General features: G+C 45.4%; 1 protein-coding gene and 1 long non-coding RNA gene across 7 annotated transcripts in view; one reads left to right on the forward strand and one right to left on the reverse strand.

The window, feature by feature from the left end:
- LOC116975247 (uncharacterized protein C7orf57 homolog) overlaps positions 1–21715 on the forward strand; it is a 93756-nt gene that overhangs the window by 17738 nt on the left and 54303 nt on the right. For all 6 annotated transcript variants that reach the window (XM_033024081.1, XM_033024079.1, XM_033024082.1 and 3 more), the window contains one exon: positions 13999–14064. In XM_033024081.1, coding sequence (XP_032879972.1) covers positions 14034–14064 — 31 coding nt within the window. In that variant the 5' untranslated portion in view covers positions 13999–14033. The remainder of the gene's footprint in view (positions 1–13998; positions 14065–21715) is intronic.
- Positions 1–21715, reverse strand: part of LOC116975248 — a 65066-nt gene that overhangs the window by 8322 nt on the left and 35029 nt on the right. The window contains exons 2-3 of the long non-coding RNA XR_004412575.1: positions 11889–11993; positions 1578–1653 (exon numbers count right to left, since the gene is read on the reverse strand). This is a non-coding gene — a long non-coding RNA (uncharacterized LOC116975248). The remainder of the gene's footprint in view (positions 1–1577; positions 1654–11888; positions 11994–21715) is intronic.

A 21715-nucleotide genomic window follows, 5' to 3' on the forward strand; every position in this document is an offset into this window, starting at 1 on the left:
AGAACCATCCACTACATGATCGTATTAATCTGTTGATTTGCAGATTCTGACAAGACCGTTCCTGGTGCTCGGACTATCAGGTCGTACGGTGGATGTGATTACTGCGGCCTGGAGGGATAGTACTAAAAAACAATACATTTCTCATATCAAGAAATGGGAGGTGTTCTGCTTGCAGTCGAACATATCATATTACAAGGCAAGCATACCGGATGTGTTGGAATTCCTTTCCACTCTATATTTTGATGAGCAACTTAGCTACAGTGCCATCAACAATGCTAAGAGTGCCTTATCGTCCTACCTGTGACAGGGATCGGGACAACACTCTGTTGGGTCTCACCCTTTAATATCACGGTTCATGAAAGGTATTTTTAACTGCAATTCCCCTAGGCTCAGGTACACGGAGATCTGGGATGTGAGTATGGTTCTCACGCTGTTTCGCCAATGGGCTCCAGCAACATCCCTGTCTTTGCCCAGACTCACTCTTAAAGTGGTCATGCTCATGGCGCTGGTTTCAGCACAACGCGTCCAGACGTTGCAGAAGCTGCGACTGGACAGGATGGTTTCATCAGTAAGTAACATAACATTTTATGTTTATGATTTAATTAAGCAGAGCAGGCCAGGGACGTCAGGGCATAAACTTAATTTTACGGCATACCCCATAGACCTTCGCCTATGTGTAGTTACGCACTTGCAGCAGTGTATCAAGGTCACCGAGAGTCTCAGAGGCTTGGAATTAACGATATTCATCAGTCGCAAAAAGCCTCATAAGGAGGTGTCGGTATAGACCATTTCAAGGTGGCTGAAACAAGTTCTGGCTTGTGCGGGAGTGGACACTGACGTTTTTAAATCTCACTCCACCAAGGCGGCATCAACGTCAGCAGCGAGGGCACTGACGTCCCTCTCGACCAAATCCTCGCGGCCGCAACGTGATCCAATGAACTGATATTTCAAAGGTTTTATAACAAACCTCTTGCCACACCGGGGTTATTTGCCCACTCCATTTTAAAACTCTGTTTTATAGCTTCCCCCTGGGAGAGAGGGGTCGCTATTGTTTTCCTTTGTTAATTAAAGCATCAACGTGTTTAAGTCTGTATCATGTTTGAATGCATTATTTGTTATTACTCATCCTGTGTCAACCGAGGCAGTGTGTCGCATGGACTCGTATCCACGGCATGAAATCACAGAGCTTTGAAATCCTCACGGAATCACTCACGTGACTCCGAAGTAAAATAGTAAGATTAAACGAGAACTTACCAGTTTGAAGTTTGATCTTTATTTTATGAGAAGTTACGATGAGCGATTACGTGCCCTCTGCTCCCAACCCTCGTATCATAAAGGTCCTATGGAAGTTCTGATCTTCTCTAATCTTACTATGTCACTTCAACTACTGATATCTGTGATTTCACATCGCTGCTTTGAAGATTGACGCGCATGCGGACTGGCGGGACTTCTTCACGTAATCGCTCATCGTAACTCCTCATAAAATAAAGATCAAACTTCAAACTGGTAAGTTATCGTTTAATCTTACTATTATGCAACATTAAGTGCAGGTTTAACTAAAAGATTTATGAGTTTACCTTGCTAAATTATCGTTGCAAAAAACGTGAAATATAAACTGTAAATGTTGGAAATACTTTGCAGATCACACAGCATCTGTGAAGAGAGAAATATTAAACATTTCAGGTGAAGGGACACAACTTGATTTCAACAAGAATCTCAGTCACATTACACATGATTTAAAAAAAAGACAAAAGTGGGAATAGTTCAAAATAAAATCCACAGGTATGGAGGAAAGATCAATAGCAAAGGTCTTGAGATTATATACAAGAGATGAGTGTGTAAAGACAGTAAAGAAATAAGCAAAATGTGAAGTGAAGGCTGGAAATCTGAAATTCAAAACATCTGAAAAGCTGACATTGTCGAATTCAGTGAGCACGGAAAGACTTTGTTATCCCCTGTCCTGCTTGAAGAATTGTTCAAGAATGACCAAGTTCATGACAATGCTGCAAAGACAAGCCAATAGATCTTTCCCACTTTGTAAATTACTGCAGCTCTCTTCACTACAACTGTATTGTTTCACACCATCGTCACAAATCAATGTGTCGAAAGAAACTGCCAATGCAGATTTATACCGAAGATAGACGCAAAATGCTGGAGTAACTCAGTGGGTCAGGGCAGCATCTCTGGAGAAAAAGAATAGGTGACATTTTGGGTCAGAACCCTTCTTCACAAATTAATGCCTGTCCCCGTGCACAAACACTGCTATCATGTTCCGCAGAAAGCATCATTGCCTTTAGTTGCATGATTTTGTTAAGGAGAGAATCTTACCACCTGCCCTTGACATTCAATGACATTACCATTGCAGCATTCACCATCTACACTTATTCCTGTGGCATCAGCACTCAACCCACTTTTAGGCAAACAACTCAGTATTTGTGTAGATCAAAAACAAACTAATTTAAAATGTAATCATAAAAAGAGAAAAAAAAGTAAAGAATAAACATGAGATTTGAGAAATATTGAATAAAACCAGTGAACATAATAGTCAAAATAACCAAGACATTTCTTTGAAATTTTATAAGAAACTAGCCTAAGTGGGACCCGTTGGGTCCCAGTCACACGGGAGGCCTGGTCCCTCAACGCAACCCATTCCCCAACGCAATAGTCCACCACTTACCCGTTCCCCCAACGCAACCCGTTCCCCCAATGCATTATTCCACCACTCACCCATAGCCCCTATGCACAGCCGCGGCTGACGGGTTCCCGTTGTGACGCCCCTGATCCCCCCTCCTCCTCTCACCCCCCCCCACTCCACCTCTTACCCTCCCCCCCACGCACTCACTCCATCCCCCATCAACCCCCCCCCCAATCCACTCTTAACGGCTCTCTGGCGGCGCAGCCATTCCCGCCCATTGGGTTCTCATTGTGACATAGAACACGCAGGTATTACTGCGCAGGCGCAGCTGACGGGTGTGGGGGAGGGGGGGTGTGGGGGAGTGGTGTGTGTGTGGGGGAGGGTGTGTCTGTGGGAGAGGGTGTGTCTGTGGGGGAGGGGTGTGTGTGGGGGAGGGGGTGTGTGTGGGAGGGTGTGTCTGTGGGGAGGGGTGTGGGGGAGGGGGTTCGTGTGGAGGAGGCGGTGTGTGCGGGAGGGGTGTGTGTGGGGGAGGGGGGGTGGGGGGAGTGGTTGGCGGAGGGGGGGTGTGGGGGAGGGGGGACTTTTTGGGTGAGGGGGGGTGCGGGGGAGGGTGTGTGTGGGGGACAGGGGCGTGGCCTGGGGGGGGTTGGGCGGGGGGAGGGGGATGTGTGGGCGGGGGGGGAGAGCTTGGAGAAAATACGGGGGTTGTGGGGGGGTGTCACGGGGAAGGGGGCCAGGAGCCAGCAAGGGGGACCAGAGGGGAAGAGGCTGGAGCGGACTCACAGCGGTCGATGGACTGCTGGGTCGCTGGTCGTTCTCCACCGAGATCAGATTCTCCGCTTTCTGTTTGGCAACATTTCCGGGCCGGGCTGGGCCATTTCCAGTCCCTCTGAAAATTTTGTCCGGTTGTAAACCTCCGTCGGCCATCCACCACTCCAGTAAAGACGCGATGGCGCAGGAAGGGGCGGACCGTCCCGCGGAGTGACAGGACAAAAGGCTAATCCACGCGGCGCTGAACGGCAGGAGAGGAGATCGATCTGCGCACGCGCGGTTTTTAAGACTTTTAAACCTCGCTAAAGTTTACATTAGGCCACTGATCGGAACGAAACTTGGTGCAATCGCAGCGCAGGAGAACAGTGAGTAAGCTGGCGAAAAATCGTAGCGCTATCGCGTAATGTTTTTGCGCAAATAGAATTACCACGCAACCAGAAGATAACAAGATCAGAGCTTTAGTTATGTACTAGACCAAGTGCAGACCCGTTGGGTCTGTTTCCCCAACGGCGTTTGCGGGGGGGGGGGGGGGGGGGGAGAAAAGGGGAGGGAGGGGAGAGGAGTAGGAGGAAACGGGATAGATTTGGGAGGGAAAGGAGAGCGGGGTAGGGGGTGAGAGATGGGGAGAGAGATGTGGGGGAGGGGGGATGGGGAGGAGGGAGGGAGAGGGAGAGGGTTGGGGGAGAGAGGGGAAAGAGTGGGGAGGGAGAGTGGAGGGGAAGGGGGGGGAAAGAGAAGTGGAAGAGTGGGGAGGGAGGGAGGGGTAGGGGGAGTGATGTACCTGCCTTCTCTCCATACCCCCTGATCCCTTTAGCCAATGCAGCCGTTCCCTACCCGTAGCCCCCACTGGGGGGGGGGGGCGGCATCACACACACTAACCACCCCCACACACAGAGTTGGAAAAGTGTATAAACACCGTTCCCTACCTGTAGCCCCCAGCGGAGACGTGGTCGTCGAAGTCGGGTCCCGGCCGTCTTAAAATAGCGTATCTTGAAGTCGTCGAAGTCGGGTCCGTCTCGGCAACGCGGGGGGGGGGGGGGTGGCGGGGCGGCATCACACACACGAAGCATCCCCACACACAGAGCCTTAAAAGTGTAATGCCCCAACGCAGCCGTTCCCTACCCGTAGCCCCCACGGGAGACGTGGTCCTCGAAGTAGAGCCGTTCCCGAAAGGCCGTTTTTAAATGGCGTCGCTTGAGGTTGTGCTGCGGGCGCCAGCAGCCGTTATGGTCGCTGGCCAGCAGGAGGCGACAAAATGAGTGAGGGGGGTGGGGGGGGGGGAGAAGGTATTAATGAAAGAAATGGACATAAACATAACGAAATGTAATGAGGAGTGGATAGCTGGAAGGGAAAGTGAAATGTCTACCGAAATGGCTGCTTGTATGGGTGTGAAGCCAGTTTATTTTTGAAAAACTGGGGGGGGGGAGAAGGAATTGATTAAAAACGTGTACTTAAACACGACGAAATGTAATGAGGAGCGGATACTTTGAAAGAAAAGTGAAATCTCTACCGAAATGGAAAAGATGTCGGCGATTCTGCTTTACCCCTTATCCTTAAACTTTGACCCCTTGTTCTTGTCTTCCCCAACATCCGGAACAATCTTCCTGCATCTAGCCTGTCCAACCCCTTAAGAATTTTATACGTTTCTATAAGATACCCCCTCAATCTTCTAAAATCTAGCGAGTACAAGGCGAGTCTATCCAGTCTTTCTTCATATGAAAATCGTGACATTCCAGGAATCAGTCTGGTGAACCTTCTCTGTACTGTCACTATGGCAACGATGTCTTTGAGCATTGGGCATTGTGACATCACACGATGGAACGTTCACCATTGGCTGGGGCTCCTGCATAGGCATATGTAAATGGATCCATTCCGATTGGACATATGTGAACATTGGGCATTGTGACATCACACGATGGAACGTTCAGCAGGGGCTGGGGCTGGTGAAGCTTCTGTGGGTGAGAAGCCAGTTTAGTTTTGAAATATTGGGGGGGGGGGGTAAGGATTTGATTAAAAATGTGTACTTAAACACGACGAAATGTAATGAGGAGCGGATACTTAGAAAGAAAAGTGAAATCTCTACCGAAATGGAAAAGACGTCGGCGATTCTGCGTCCGGTTTCGGAGTTGCAGGGAATCAAAGGAAGAAATGCGGCCGGAAGCCATACATGTAAATCGATCCGTTCCGATTGGACGTCTGCGAGCGTAGGGCATTGCGATTGGACGTCTGCGAGCATCGGGCATTGTGACATCGCACGGCGGGAACAAATCGAAAGGCAGAAAGGCAGCCGGACGGATGTCGGACGGATGGGGCGAGAGTTTTATATAATAACTAGACCAAGTGCAGACCCGTTGGGTCTGTTTCCCCAACGGCGTTTGCGGGGGGGGGGGGGTGAGAAGAGGGGAGGGAGGGGAGTGGAGGAGGAGGAAACGGGATAGATTTGGGAGGGAAAGGAGAGCGGGGTAGGGGGTGTGAGATGGGGAGAGAGATGTGGGGGAGGGGGGGTGGGGAGGGAGGGGAGGAGGGAGGGATGGGGAGAGGGGTGGGGGGAGAGGGGAGAGAGTGGGGAGGGAGAGTGGAGGGGAAGGGGAGAGAGGAAGAGTGGGGAGGGAGGAGGAGAGGGGTAGCGGGAGTGATGGAAGAGGGACAGAGGGATAGGGGGAAGGGGGTGGGGGGAGAGAGGGAAGAGGGGTGGGGGAGAGAGGGATGGGAGAGGGGTGAGGAGAGGGGGGGGAGAGAGTGGGAGAGAAGTGGAAGAGTGGGGAGGGAGGGAGGGGTAGAGGGGTAGCGGGAGTGGTAGAAGAGGGACGGGGGAGTGGTGGAAGAGGGACAGAGGGGTAGGGGAAGGGGTGGGGGAGAGGGGAAGGGAGCGGAAGAGAGAGGGGTGGGGGAGGGAGAGGCGTCGGGTAAGGGGACAGAAGTGGAAGAGTGGTGAGGGAGGGGTAGGGGGAGTGGTGAAAGAGGGACAGAGGGGTAGGGGTAAGTGGGTGGTGGTAGAGAGGGAAGGGGGGTGGGGGAGAGAGGGATGGGTGGGAGAGGGAGAGGGGTGACGAGAGGGAAACATTGAAACATAGAAATTAAGTGCAGGAGTAGGCCATTCGGCCCTTCTAGCCTGCACCGCCATTCAATATGATCATGGCTGATCATCCAACTCAGTATCCTGTACCTGCCTTCTCTCCATACCCCCTGATCCCTTTAGCCACAGGGGCCACATCTAACTCCCTCTTAAATACAGCCAATGAACTGACCTCAACTACCTTCTGTGGCAGAGAATTCCAGAGATTCACCACTCTCTGTGCGAAAAATGTTTTTCTCATCTCTGTCCTAAAGGAATTCCCCCTTATCCTTAAACTGTGACCCCTTGTTCTGGTCTTCCCCAACATCCGGAACAATCTTCCTGCATCTAGCCTGTCCAACCCCTTAAGAATGTTATACGCTTCTATAAGATACCCCCTCAATCTTCTAAAATCTAGCGAGTACAAGGCGAGTCTATCCAGTCTTTCTTCATTTGAAAATCCTGACATTCCAGGAATCAGTCTGGTGAACCTTCTCTGTACTCCCTCTATGGCAACGTTGTATTTGAGCATTGGGCATTGTGACATCACACGATGGAACGTTCACCATTGGCTGGGGCTCCTGCGTAGGCATATGTAAATGAATCCATTCCGATTGGACATATGTGAACATTGGGCATTGTGACATCACACGATGGAACGTTCAGCAGCTTCTGTGGGTGAGAAGCCAGTTTAGTTTTGAAATATTGGGGGGGGGGGGGGGGAAGGATTTGATTAAAAACGTGTACTTAAACACGACGAAATGTAATGAGGTGCGGATACTTAGAAAGAAAAGTGAAATCTCTACCGAAATGGAAAAGACGTCGGCGATTCTGCGTCTGGTTTCGGAGTTGCAGGGAATCAAAGGAAGAAATGCGGCCGGAAGCCGTACATGTAAATGGATCCATTCCGATTGGACGTCTGCGAGCGTCGGGCATCGCGATTGGACGTCTGCGAGCATCGGGCATTGTCACATCGCATGGCGGGAACGAATCGAAAGGCAGAAAGGCAGCCGGACGGATGTCGGACGGATGGGGCGAGAGTTTTATATAATAACTAGACCAAGTGCAGACCCATTGGGTCTGTTTCCCCAACGGCGTTTTGCGGGGGGGGGGGAGGGAGGGGGGGCTGCGGCATCAAACTCACATTAACCACCCCCCAAACACACAGGTGGGGGGAGGGGGGTTGTGAGAGGGGAGGGAGGGGAGAGGAGGTGGAGGAAACGGGACAGATTGGGAGGGAAAGGATAGCGGGTATAGGGGGTGAGAGAGATGGGGAGGAGAGGATGGGAGGAGATGGGGTGGAGAGGAGAGGAGGGGAGGTAGGGGAGAGGGAGGGAGGGGAGAGGGGGGGGAGGAGGGGGAGAGGGGGAGGGAGGTAGGGTGTAGGGATGGGAAGGGGGGGGAGGGGGTCCGAGGAGGGGGGGGAGAGTGGATGGGAAGGGAGGGGGTGGTGAGGGGGGGGAGGGGGAGAGATTTGGGAGGGGAGATGAGGGAGTGATGGGAGGGTAGGGAGGGGGAGGGGGTGGGGAGAAGGGGAAGAGTGGGGAGGGAGAGTGGAGGGGGAAGAGGGAGAGGTGGAAGAGTGGAGAGTGAGGTGGAGAAGGGTAGGGGGAGTGATGGAAGAGGGACAGAGGGGTAGGAGGAAGGGGGCGGGTGGAGAGAGGGAAGGGGGTGGCGTAGAGAGGGAAGGGGGTGGGGGAGAGAGGGATGGGTGGGAGAGGGAGGGGGGTGAGAAGAGGGAAACATAGAACCATTGAAATTAAGTGCAGGAGTAGGCCATTCGGCCCTTCGAGCCTGCACCACCATTCAATATGATCATGGCTGATCATCCAACTCAGTATCCTGTACCTGCCTTCTCTCCGTACCCCCTGATCCCTTTAGCCACAAGGGCCACATCTAACTCCCTCTTAAATACAGCCAATGAACAGGCCTCAACTACCTTCTGTGCCAGTGAATTCCAGAGATTCACCACTCTCTGTGTGAAAAATGTTTTTCTCATCTCGGTCCTAAAAGACTTAACCCTTATCCTTAAACTGTGACTCCTTGTTCTGGACTTCCCCAACATCTGGAACAATCTTCCTGCATCTAGCCTGTCCAACCCCTTAAGAATTTTGTACGTTTCTATAAGATACCCCCTCAATCTTCTAAATTCTAGCATGTACAAGCCGAGTCTATCCAGTCTTTCGTCATATGAAAGTCCTGACATCCCAGAAATCAGTCTGGTGAACCTTCTCTGTACTCCCTCTATGGCAACAATGTATTTGAACATTGGGCATTGTGACATCACACAATGGAACGTTCACCAAGTGCTTGTGCTCCTGCAAAGGCATATGTAAATGAATCCATTCCGATTGGACATCTGTGAGCATCGGGCATTGTGACATCACACGATGGAACGTTCACCAGGGGCTGGGGCTGGTGCTGCTTCTATGGGTGAGAAGCCAGTTTATTTTTGAAATATTGGGGGAGGGGGAGAAGGATTTGATTAAAAACGTGGGTCTGCTCCCCCAACGCAGCCGTTCCCTACCCGTAGCCCCCACTGGGGGGGGGGGCGGCATCACACAGACGAAGCATCCCCACACACAGAGCCTTAAAAGTGTAATGCCCCAACGCAGCCGTTGCCTACCCGTAGCCCCCACGGGAGACGTGGTCCTCGAAATAGAGCCGTTCCCGAAAGGCCGTTTTTAAATGGCGTCGCTTGAGGTTGTGCTGCGGGCGCCAGCAGCCGTTATGGTCGCTGGCCACCAGGGGGCGACAAAATGAGTGAGTGGGGGGGGGGAGAAGGTTTTAATGAAAAAAATGGACATAAACATAACGAAATGTAATGAGGAGTGGATAGCTGGAAGGGAAAGTGAAATGTCTACCGAAATGGCTGCTTGTATGGGTGAGAAGCCAGTTTATTTTTGAAAATATTGACATTCCAGGAATCAGTCTGGTGAACCTTCTCTGTACTGTCACTATGGCAACAATGTATTTGAGCATTGGGCATTGTGACATCACACGATGGAACGTTCACCATTGGCTCGGGCTCCTGCAAAGGCATATGTAAATGGATCCATTCCGATTGGACATATGTGAGCATTGGGCATTGTGACATCACATAATGGAACGTTCAGCAGGGGCTGGGGCTGGTGCAGCTTCTGTGGGTGAGAAGCCAGTTTAGTTTTGAAATATTGGGGGGGGGGGGGAAGGATTTGAGTAAAAACGTGTACTTAAACACGACGAAATGTAATGAGGAGCGGATACTTAGAAAGAAAAGTGAAATCTCTACCGAAATGGAAAAGATGTCGGCGAATCTGCGTCCGGTTACGGAGTTGCAGGGAATCAAAGGGAGAAATGCGGTCAGAAGCCGTACATGTAAATGGATCCATTCCGATTGGACGTCTGCGAGCGTCGGGCATCGCGATTGGACGTCTGCGAGCATCGGGCATTGTGACATCGCACGGCGGGAACGAATCGAAAGGCAGAAAGGCAGCCGGACGGATGTCGGACGGATGGGGCGAGAGTTTTATATAATAAATAATAGAAGATAGATAGAAATCGAAAGGCAGAAAGGCAGCCGGACGGATGTCGGACGGATGGGGCGAGAGTTTTATATAATGATAGATAGATAGATAGATAGATAGATAGATAGATAGATAGATAGATAGATAGATAGATAGATAGATAGATAGATAGATAGATAGATAGATAGATAGATGATACAGAAAGTGGGAATTTAAATTGCAAACATTAACTTGTCTTTTAAGAAGTAGTAACAGGGCACTTGGAAAATAATAATGATATTCAGTGGAGTTAACTGAATATTAAGAAACTTAAATTATTTTTGACAAATTTGTTTTTTGACATTACGAGGAGCAGAATGAATGAAAGTGGAATGAATGAATGAGGTGGACCTGTCTCTCTACTCATTCTGCTCTCAATCAGACTACTTTCTATTAGTTTAGTTTAGTTTATTATTGTCACGTGTACCGAGGTGCAATGAAAAGCTTTTTTGTTATGTGCTATCCAGTCAAAGAAAAGATTATACATGATTACAATAAAGCCATCCACAGTGCACAGATAAAGGGTAGCATAGTTAAGAGTAAGAAATTCTGATGTTGGAGTAGAGATTTAGAAGAGTGGTGCAATTGTAATGAATGATTGCAGATCCACATCTGGGACCAACACGCAGAGTCGCCTGGCTTCAGCGCCATTATCAGCAAAATGATGGAAGCTCTCGTGGACAGTGCTTTATTTACCATAATCTACTCACTGGTGCCCTGTATAGATGTCTTCAGGCACACTCTGCTCCAGTATTCACCACAGCTGCGGTCCAAATGTAGATCAAAAAATTAAATTCTAGAGTTGAGGTGACTGTCTTCTTCTTGCGTATGGCATGCACAGCCTTAAGTTGCAAGTTCTATTTCTATTTGATCTATTTGTTTGTGCACGTCGGGTTGATTGCATTAGTCGAAACAGGGTGGACCACGTGAAGGTTGCAATCTCCCACCCCGAGGTGACCGTGAATGGCCTCAATATCAAGGCATCATTTTGATCGGGTGAGGCATCATGGTACTTCAGTAAAGTAAACTTGAAGTCAATGGGAGTCAAAGGGAAAACACACCAAAGGTCTGTCATATCTTGCACAAACAAAGATAGATGTTGGAGGTCAATCATCCCAGCTCTGGAATTCACTGCAAATTCTTTTCAGGCAATGTCCTTGGCCCAACCATCTTCAACTGATTTATCAGCAATCTTCCATTAGAATGTCATATTGGGAAATGTTTGATGATGATTGCAGAATGTCCAATTCTATTCACAACCCCTCAGTGAATGAAACAGCCTTTGCTTGAATGTAGCAAGACCTAGACAGCATGATAAGTGGCAAGTAACTTTCATCACACACAAGTGCCTTACAACAACCATTTCAATCAGGAAGGAGTCTTACCACCTGCCCTTGACATTCAATGAAGTTACCATTGCAACATTCCCCACCATCAATATCAATAGTGGCAGAATCGCAAATGAACCAGGCACATAAATGCCCTGGTGCGAAAAGCACCTCAGAGACTGAATATCCCATGGAACATGACTACAAGGCATTTAAACTGTCTACATGTTGGGAGTGTGATGAAATAAACTCCACACTGCTTGTCAAGTGCAGCTCCATCAACTCTCAGGATGCTTGACACCAACCTGGATACAGCAGCTTCGTTAATTGTAATTTCATCCACTATCTAGCACTTTAATTCGCTCTATTACCTTCACCTGGTGGCTGCAGTGCATGACACAGCTGTAAGATGCACTGAGCTATTCAGAAAGATCCCTCGACCTCTACATCTAAGAAGGCCAATAGCAACAGATGCACGAGAACACATGCAGATTACTTTAAGTTGCACATTCTTCATTGTCACAGAGTTAAGCCCAATAAAGCTATGAAAGTACCTGCACCAGAAAGACTGCAGCTGTTCAGGGAGTTGTGGAAAATGGTGGTTCAAGGACAATTACGGATGGACAATAAATTTTCGCCATGGCAGTGCGATTCAGATCCTGCAAATGAATAAAATATATAGTTAATTTGGACCATCAGAATGCCTTCAATAAGGTGCCACACAAGATATTATTAAACAAAGTGAGACCTCATAGGATTGGAGATTTAATACCAGTGTGTTTTGTAGATTGCTTAACAGATAGAAAACATAAAGGAGATTTAAAGGGGCCATTTTCAGGTTTGGAAACCTAGTAGATCCTGCTTGTTTAGATGCTATATCCATGATCTTGATGAAGTGGTCAAATGTAATACGTGAAGGGTTGCAGATAATGCAAAGCTGCGTGGCAGTATTGGTTGTGAATGAGATACAGAGATACTTTAGAAAAGGTTGACAGATTAAACAAATGGATGAACACATGGACAATGGAATATGGAACAAAGTAAAGTGAAAAACAGAAAACTGGAGTATTTTTCTTAAATGGTGAGAGATTAAAGGGTGCAAGTGTTCAGAGGGACCTGCATGTCCCTGTGCATGGATCTCCCTAATCTCTCTAACGGACACATGATGACCATGCAACTGAGGGAACAGTGTATAGAGATTCATGAGATGGTGCATTTAACATATGAAGAGAGACTGGACTAGCCTCCCCAGAACTTAGAAGAATGAGAGGTAATCTCATTGAAATAAAGAAAATGTTCATGTGGTTTGAAATATAGATATATCCTCTGATTAGTAGACACGAAGAACTGCAGGTGCTGGTTTAAAGAAAAAGATACAATGTGCTGGAGTAATTCAGCAGGTCAGGCAGCATTCTGGAAAACATGGTTAGGTGACGTTTAGGGTTGGCACCCTTCCCGATGACCCTTTTGAAGAAGTGCCCTGAAGGGTTTTCTCACTAGGGTCCGAGAAGCCAGACTCTCTTGCTATCAGGTGACATTATGGGTCGTGACTCTTCAGACTGATTGTGTGGAAAGTAAAGACCAAACGACACTTAGCTGAGCCAGACACCTTGTGTGTGTCGTTTATTCCAGAAGCCCCTTTTTATCTTAATTCTCACTGATCATAACCCGTGTGCAGATAAGGCCAATTAGCGCGTCTGATCTTGGAGTTGTTATTGAGCTCTTGTGGCTGGACCTTCTTGTGAGGCTACTGGCGAGTCGCCAGAGGTAACTGGCTGTACGCAAAACCAACGTGGGCGTGAAGGCGCCACAATTGTAGTGGGGGGGGGGGAGGACAGAAAGCTAGAAGAGAGGTGGGAGCAGGACTAAGCCCTGCATGTGATGTGGATACAGCTGAGATGGATGGGAGTTGACTGGGAGATGGATGGACAAAGGCCAGATACGAAAAGATAAAAAATCGAGATAAGAAGATCAGTTTCGAAGAAACATGGAATATGAATACAGTGGATGGGATGAAGGTGGAAAGGAGGAAGGCAACGTTGAGGGGTGAAAGGGAGAAATGGGTGTGATCCAGGTTGGGCACAGGGAAGAGAGGGGGGAAATAGTGTGTGTGTGGGGGGGGGGAAGGTTGTTTGTAGGTTACTTAATTAATTTTGGAGAATTCAGTGTTCATATCATTGGGTTGTAAGCTATCCAAATGGAATATGCGGTGCTATTCCTCCAGTTTGCAAGCAACATCACGCTGGCAATGAAGGAGGCCCAGGACAGAGAGTTCAGTATGGGGATGGGAAGTATAGTTTTTTTTTTAAATATTCAGACAACCAGTAGATATTGGATTAATACAAATAAGTGGTACTGATGTGGAGGATCAGCCATGGCTTTATTGAATGACAGAGCAGGGCTGAATTTCTTACTCCTGCATCTGCTTCTTATGAATACATTTGTATATGTATCAAAAAGAGAATACATTAATTCAGTCTTAAGTAAATGCCCTGATCTCTCATTGCAAAGGGAGCCTCTGTTTGCATGTGCAATGTATATGAAACCTAAATAAATAATTTAATGTTATAGGTAAACCTGCGTACGGATTGTTTCTTGGGGATCTAGAATTAAAATGCAAATAAACTAAGAATTGTATGATTAACAAAACATTAATTTGTGTAGTTTCAGATTAATCTATCATCAATTGAAGGAGAATAATGAATGACTGTAAAATCATTGATCAATCTGGTAAGTAGTTTCAGAATGCATTGGTCCATATATCTATTTCAATCCCATTAACACAGTGGTGAAATTAAATTTTGTTAGAATAAGTAAATCTTTAATGTATCATAATGTGATCTAAAATATAACATCTCACTTCATTTGTGAGCATTATTAATAGCGTCATTACCAAAGAATGTTCCAATTATCATATTTTGCCAATTAACTTTTAATTATATATTCATTGTATATCGTAATGGATTAGCACTAACGGAGGGAATTTAATAATATTGAAACCTCCAGCAGTGTTGAAGAGAAACCATTATGGTTGACTGTTTAAGGAAAAAAGATGATTTGCCTTTGTTTTTAACCATACAGTTTTTGGACTGCAATTTCTTTATTATTTCAAAAATAAACTTTATTCAAAATAATAAAAATATATATACATATACAAAACAAGAACAGAGCAAAAAGTGTCCATACATTCATTAGTCTTATATTTGGTAGTGTGCACAACTATCCCTAAAACAAGCACCATTCCCACTCTTGTGGCCCCCTGGGGTGATATCCCTTCCCTTGTTTGAGGGCTGTCTCCACCAACTCTACCCCTCAATGCCCCACGGTGAATGGTCCCTAGAATGAGGTCCTCCCCCACAGAGCCTTGACATTGGCTGCATCAAGCTTCAGCGAATCCCTCAGCATGTACTCATTTTTTTAAATCAAAATAAATTTTATTCAGAAAAATATATACAAAACTAGAACTGTGCAAAGATTATTCTGACCTTCTCAACCGCTATACATACATTGGGTTATATTTGGTAGTGTTTACAGAAATATCATTATACATGATACCCTTGCCACTCAAAGTAATTAAAAGAAATAACTGAAATATCACATTTACATAAGTATTCAGACTCTTTGCTATGACACTCAAAATTGAGCTTAGGTTCATCCTATTTCCATTGATTATACTTGAGATGTTTCTACAACTTGATTGGAGTCCATCAGTGGTAAATTAAATTGATTGTACATGATTTGGAAAGGCACACCTGTCTATATAAGGTCCCACAGTTGACAGTGCGTGTCAGAGCAAAAATCAAGCCATGAAAACGAAGGAATTGTCCGTAGACCTCCGAGACAGGATTGTGTCGAGACACAGATCTGGGAAAGGGTATAAAACAATTTCTGCAGCATTGCAGGTCCCGAAGAGCACAGTGGCCTCCGTCATTCTTAAATGGAAGAACTTTGGAACCACCAGGACACTTCATAGCTGGCCACTCAGCCAAACTGAGCAATCGGGGAAGAAGGGCCTTGGTCAGGGAGGTGACCAAGAACCCGGTGGTCACTCTGACAGAGCTCCAGAGTGCCTTTGTGGAGATGGACAGCTATATCTGCAGCACTCCACCAATCAGGTCTTTATGGTAGAGAGGCCAGACGGAAGCCACTCCTCAGTAAAAGGCACATGACAGCCAGCTTGGAGTTTGCCAAAGGACACCTAAAGGACTCTCAGACCATGAGAAACATGATTCTCTGGTCTGATGAAACCAAGATTGAACTCTTTGGCCTGAATGCCAAGCGTCACATCTGGAGGAATCCAGGCACTGCTCATCACCTGGCTAATACCATACCTACGGTGAAGCATGGTGGTGGCAGCATCATGCTGTGGGGATGTTTTTATGCGGCAGGAACTGGGAGACTAGTCAGGATCGAGGGAAAGATGAACGGAGCAAAGTACAGAGAGATCCTTGATCAAAACCTGCTCCAGAGCATTCTGGACCTCAGACTGGGGTGGAGGTTCATCTTCCAACAGGGCAATGACCCTAAGCACACAGCTAAGACAACACAGGAGTGGCTTCATGACAAGTCTGTGAATGTCCTTGAGTGGCCCAGCCAGAGCCCAGACGTGAACCCGATCGAACATCTCTGGAGGGGCATGAAAATAGCTGTGTATCGACGCTCCCCATCCAACCTGACAGAGCTTGAGAGGATCTGCAGAGAAAGAATGGGAGAAATTACCCAAATACAGGGGTGCCAAGCTTGTAGCATCATACCCAAGAAGACTTGAGGCTGTAATCGCTGCCAAAGGTGCCTCAACAAAGTATTGAGTAAAGGGTCTGAATACTTATGTAAATCTGATAATTCAGTTATTTCTTCTTAATTACTTTGCAAAAATTTCTAAACACCTGTTTTCGCTTTTTTTATTATGGGGTATTGTGTGTAGATTAATGATAAAAAAGGTAATTTAATTAATTTTTGAATAAGGTTGTAACGTAACAAAATGTGGAAAAGGTGAAGGGGTCTCAATACTTTTTGGATGCACTGTATATAATTAATAATTTCTTCCTATTATATCAGTTTTATATCCAGAAATTTGATCAGGCAACTCTATTTTTATGCTTAAATGCCCAAAACACTATAATTCTACTTGATATACTAGTTTTCAAAAATTACACTGGTACTTTGGTTGTGTCTTGGGAAGCAAGCATTGGGAAATTGCTACATAACACAGTATGCATAGAATTGCATCAATGATAGTGAAATGCTCCTTTTGGAGTATGAGAAGCTGAAATAGGCACATGCATCAGAAAATTCCTGTCAGGAAACAATGTTTTAATTATGAGTCACAGTGCGATTCAATGAACTGCTCAGCTATTTGATGCTAAGCTTTCTCAATTTGTCACACACTGAGGCATACTGGAAGAACAGTACCTAATTTCCATACAAACCCAACAGCATTACCATTGAATTTTCCAGTTTCCAGTAAAACTTCCTGACCCCACCCTTCTTATATCCCATCTCCCCCCTATCCCAGTGTGGACCTTTCTCCCAACATCCCTGTCACCCTCCTGCCACTCGTCTCCCACCTCTCCCTATTTGGAAACTCACTTTCCCCATTATCCCCCCCTCCCTTTCCCCTTTCCCTCTTGTCCCCTGTCACCTATATCCCTCCCTCCAGCTTTACATTTCGTTCTACTTCCTTATCTGACACCCTTTTGGCTCAATTTCACCTCCAGCCCATGTCACCATCTCCACCCATCTGCCAATCTCACATCCTTCCCTGTATCCACCTATCACTTGCCAAGCTTTGCCCCTCCCCTGCCTCTCTTTTACAGCGTTCTACCCTCTGTCCCATCAATCTGAAGGGTCCCATCCAAAACATCGTCTGTTCCTCCAGCATTTTGTTTTTTTTGGTCTGCACAAGAATAAGAAATGTATACTGAGAAGAGTTTTCCTGGTGTGTGCTCAGCATGCTCTGAGCAACCACACTGCACTATCATTCTAATTGCTTTGACTCTCTGTAATATTTATGGGTGATTGGCAAACCATCACAATTACTTAATCTTTTCAATTTCATTCCAACACTGTATGCATCTGACTATTCAAGAAAATCTCAATAACATTTTAATTTCAGTTGGACGCCTGTGGAATGGGTTTTATACAACTATCAATAATTCTGCCCCAAAAGAATAAAAGACCAGAAAAAAATTATGTTGACTAAAATAACGAGGCAATTTAAGTAAACGACATACTGATTGCTTTACGCACGTGCCATAAAACTCACTTCGCTCTTGCAGTTCCCTAACCTTGTTTCTTTTTACCAAAAATAATTTAATCAATTATTTACAATAATATGTACAGTACAAAAAAAATTAAAACAAAACCCACCACCATAATACAAGTCAAACAAATATACTAAATAAACTATTATACAACTATATCACCATCCTTATTAAGGATGCATTTCACCCCCCGTGGTGCCCAGCAGTCCCGCAAATTCCCCAGGGCACCTGTGGACAGCGTGTAGTCACTTTCTAAAACCACCCAGGCGCGAACGTAACTCCGGAAAAGGGGCAGGCAGCCCTCTTCCGCCTGGCGCCGTGACTCACGGATGGTCAGCTTGGCCAGGCCCAGGAGCAACCAATCCAGGAAATCTTCAGCCCTACCCTCTCCCCTACTCACAGGGTGTCCAAAGATGAAGATGGTGGGTGTGAAGTGCAGCCAGAAGGCAAGGAGAGCTGCCCCTTCAGGTATTGGAACAGGGGCTGCAACCTCACACACTCCATGTACACGTGGAACACATGCCAAAGTCCCTTCATAATGAAAACAAATGCTAAAACAATGGTGACCCTCTATATAAGACTACAAAAAAATAGAAAAATAATGAAGGCTTAGGGAAGCCTGGAGAAAGGTTGGTATTCCATGCATCTTGCGCCAGGGATGAGTGGATGAGTCAGGCTGAAGGGATTGCATGGATGAGTCAAGCTGAAGGATCTGTTTCCATGCTGTATGACTATAACATTACCAGGAATGGTAGTTAGAGTCAGGGGTGATATTGGTTGTGCAGATCAGCGCATTATTGATTTCTTCCTCCAAAACCTCACCCACTCCCTGCACCAACCCAACTCCTCCTCAACAAGGCACACTAATCTTCTAGGTCCATCTATCACATCACCATTGATAGGGACTCGAACTACCAGCACTCCATAACATACCATTCCTTCCCCGACACCTGGTCTGAGCTGATACATAGAGACATTTCAAAGCTTTTAAATTTGCTTCATATAATTAAAAAAGAATTGTCAAAAGTTGGAAAATAAAAGTTAAATTACGTAATTTCAAACACATTGATGCTACAACAGGATTAAAATAAATTAAAGTATGCAATAAAAGTGAACTTACTTTTTACACTGTCATAACTATTCCCCAGGGCAGGAAGTCCACAGGCCTGGTCGGTGAACTAACTGAGAGACAGATTCCTCAGTGTAATGTTATAGAGTCATAGAGTCATACAGCACGGAAACAGGCCAAACTCATCCATGCCAACCAAGGTGCCCGATCTAAACAAGTCTCATTTGTCCACTTTTGGCCCATATCCTTCTACACCTTTCCTATCCATGTACTTCTATTGAGGCACAATGTAAACCAACCTCCAGTCTTCTCTCATCTCACCCGTCTAATGATGTTGGGGAATCCTTGAACTATTGGCTCCTGTATTTGCATACATCCAGGACTTACTTACCTAGCAGCGGATGCAAGCGATTTTTGCCTTCACAACTCCAACCAGAGACAGCTTTGTTTGGCCTATTAAATAACAAAGTAGACTAAAGGAGAATTTGGCTTATTCCTGTGCCTATTTTGTATACTTTCATCTGTGTTTAGAGAGTCATAGAGTCACACAGCGTGAAAACAGGCCCTTTGTCCCAACTTGCCCACGCTGACCAACATCCCATATATACTAGTCTCACCTGCCTGCATTTGGCCCATATCCTTCTAAACCTATCCTATCCATGTATCTGTCTAAATGTTTCTTAAACATTGTGGTAGTACCTACCTCAACTGCCTCCTCCAGCAGCTCGTTGCATACACCCACCACCCTTTGTATAAAATAAAGTTTTCTGTTCTGATATCATGAAAAGTGGGACAGGCACACAACAATGCTTTTATATTTTTACGTTTTGAAGAATTTAGTTAATTGTGAAGGGTCTGTGACTGTTTCCCATAAACAACGTGATCTACTCACAGCGCTGACAGTGTACTTGTATTTTATTGTGTTGGTGCCTGGACTGGGCTATTCAAATCCAGGCATAAAAAAATTACTGTGTTCACATTATTTGAGAGAGAATGCACCATTGTTCTCTAATAGTGTTGACTAGTGTTTGAAACAATCAATTGGATTACAAACAGAGCTTCAGAATTTCATGAATACTAGGAATTTACAATATCTAAACCCAGACCCTCATCCTATAAGTCGCAAGTAATCCATCCATGTCCGATTGATTTAAAAGCATTCCAAATTCTGCAGTAAGTCAGCAGAAAAAGCTATATTTAGTAACACTCTTAGAATAGATTGCATGTAATGTATTATGTTGCTGTCAAGTGACCGTATCAATCTCATTTATGCTGCGATTCAGTAATAGAATAAGCAGGTTGTGAATTAACAGAAAAATTATTTTATTGCCTTCAGTCCTGATTTTTTTCCCACAAGATGATTGAAAGCATGCTGAGTCAATATTTGAGAGTCAGCATATTCCTTTTCTGCACATATACATGCTGCACATACCCAGTGAAAGAAAGAGATTTTTCTAACACAACAATCCAAGCCAACAGCTAACATAATGAGAAAACAACGGAGAATAATTAAAAGTGGAATTAGATCAAATTATAGGTTTTTCTTAATTCTGCTACACATTTAAATAATTTCAGCCATAAAATCTACTGTTGAAGTGAATCTGGATGAGTCAGCTGTAGTTTGGAGTAATTAATGTTCTTTTCCTCTCTTTCATTGATTTCCCCATATATAGCAATCCCTACAGAAAGTAAATAATTAATGTAGGGGTTGGAAGCACTTTGTGTTTCAACTCTAAGGCCATTCTATATGTGTAAGCTTTGAAAATAATGTTCCTCTTCCCATGTTCAGCTTTAGGTTTATTATTGTCACATGTATCAAGGTGCAGTGAAAAGCTTTGTTTTGCATGCTATCGAAACAGATCAGATAACACTATACATAAATATATTCAAGCCAAACTCAAGTACAATAGATAGAACAAAGGAGAAGATAGCGTTCACCAGTTCCATAGACAAAGTCCAATGTCTGCAATGGGGTAGAGGAGAATTGGTCAGCACAATAGTTTATAGAAGGACCTTATAGAAACATATAAAATTATAAAAGGACTGGACAAGCTAGATGCAGGAAAAATGTTCCCAATGTTGGGCGAGTCCAGAACCAAGGGGCACAGTCTTAGGATAAAGGGGAGGCCATTTAAGACTGAGGTGAGAAAAAACTTTTTCACCCAGAGAGTTGTGAATTTGTGGAATTCCCTGCCACAGAGGGAGGTGGAGGCCAAATCACTGGATGGATTTAAGAGAGAGTTAAATAGAGCTCTAGGGGCTAGTGGAATCAAGGGATATGGGGAGAAGGCAGGCTATTGGGTTATTGATTGGGGATGATCAGCTATGATCACAATGAATGGCGGTGCTGGCTCGAAGGGCCGAATGGCCTCCTCCTGCACCTATTTTCTATGTTTCTATGTTTCTATGACCATTCAGAAGCCTAATAACAGAGAGGAAGAAGCTGTTCTTGAGTCTGGTGTTATGCACTTTCAAGCTTCTGTACCTTTAGGGAGCAGGGAGAAGAAGTAGTAACCTTTTGGCATCTTCTGAAAATTATTGAATTTCCTAAATCTTACTACTAATCTTATTTAAATAATTTCACTGAAGAGTTTAGTTAAATACAATTCTGAGAGGTTGAATATATGTTGAATGGTGTTGTGCTGTCTTGCCTTTGACATGTTCTGGCTATTTCAATAGAATATGTCAATCAGCTCTAAGTTGCCTTATACCTCACCTGTGTCATTGTAACCCTGGTACCCCAAAACCCTGCAACCTCCTAACATCCAGCTTTACCATGACATGCTTAATGATTAAAGAGTCAGCCCACTACCCCATTTAAACAAAAATAATGATTTTGCAAAGAACAGGAGAAGGAGATTCTTGTACTCTGTGGCTATGTAGTTCCAAATGCCAGAAATCTACTTTTAAAAATTTATTCCCTTGAGTAGAATATATTTCCTAGTGCACACAATTATTTAAATAGACACACGAGATAATTGGTCATAAACAGGGGTGGATCATTATCTGAACTTCCCAACCAGCCAGAGTTGAAGCAAAGTTTCGCTTA

Source organism: Amblyraja radiata, chromosome 7, assembly GCF_010909765.2.
Source record: "Amblyraja radiata isolate CabotCenter1 chromosome 7, sAmbRad1.1.pri, whole genome shotgun sequence".
Taxonomy (NCBI): Eukaryota; Metazoa; Chordata; class Chondrichthyes; order Rajiformes; family Rajidae; genus Amblyraja; species Amblyraja radiata.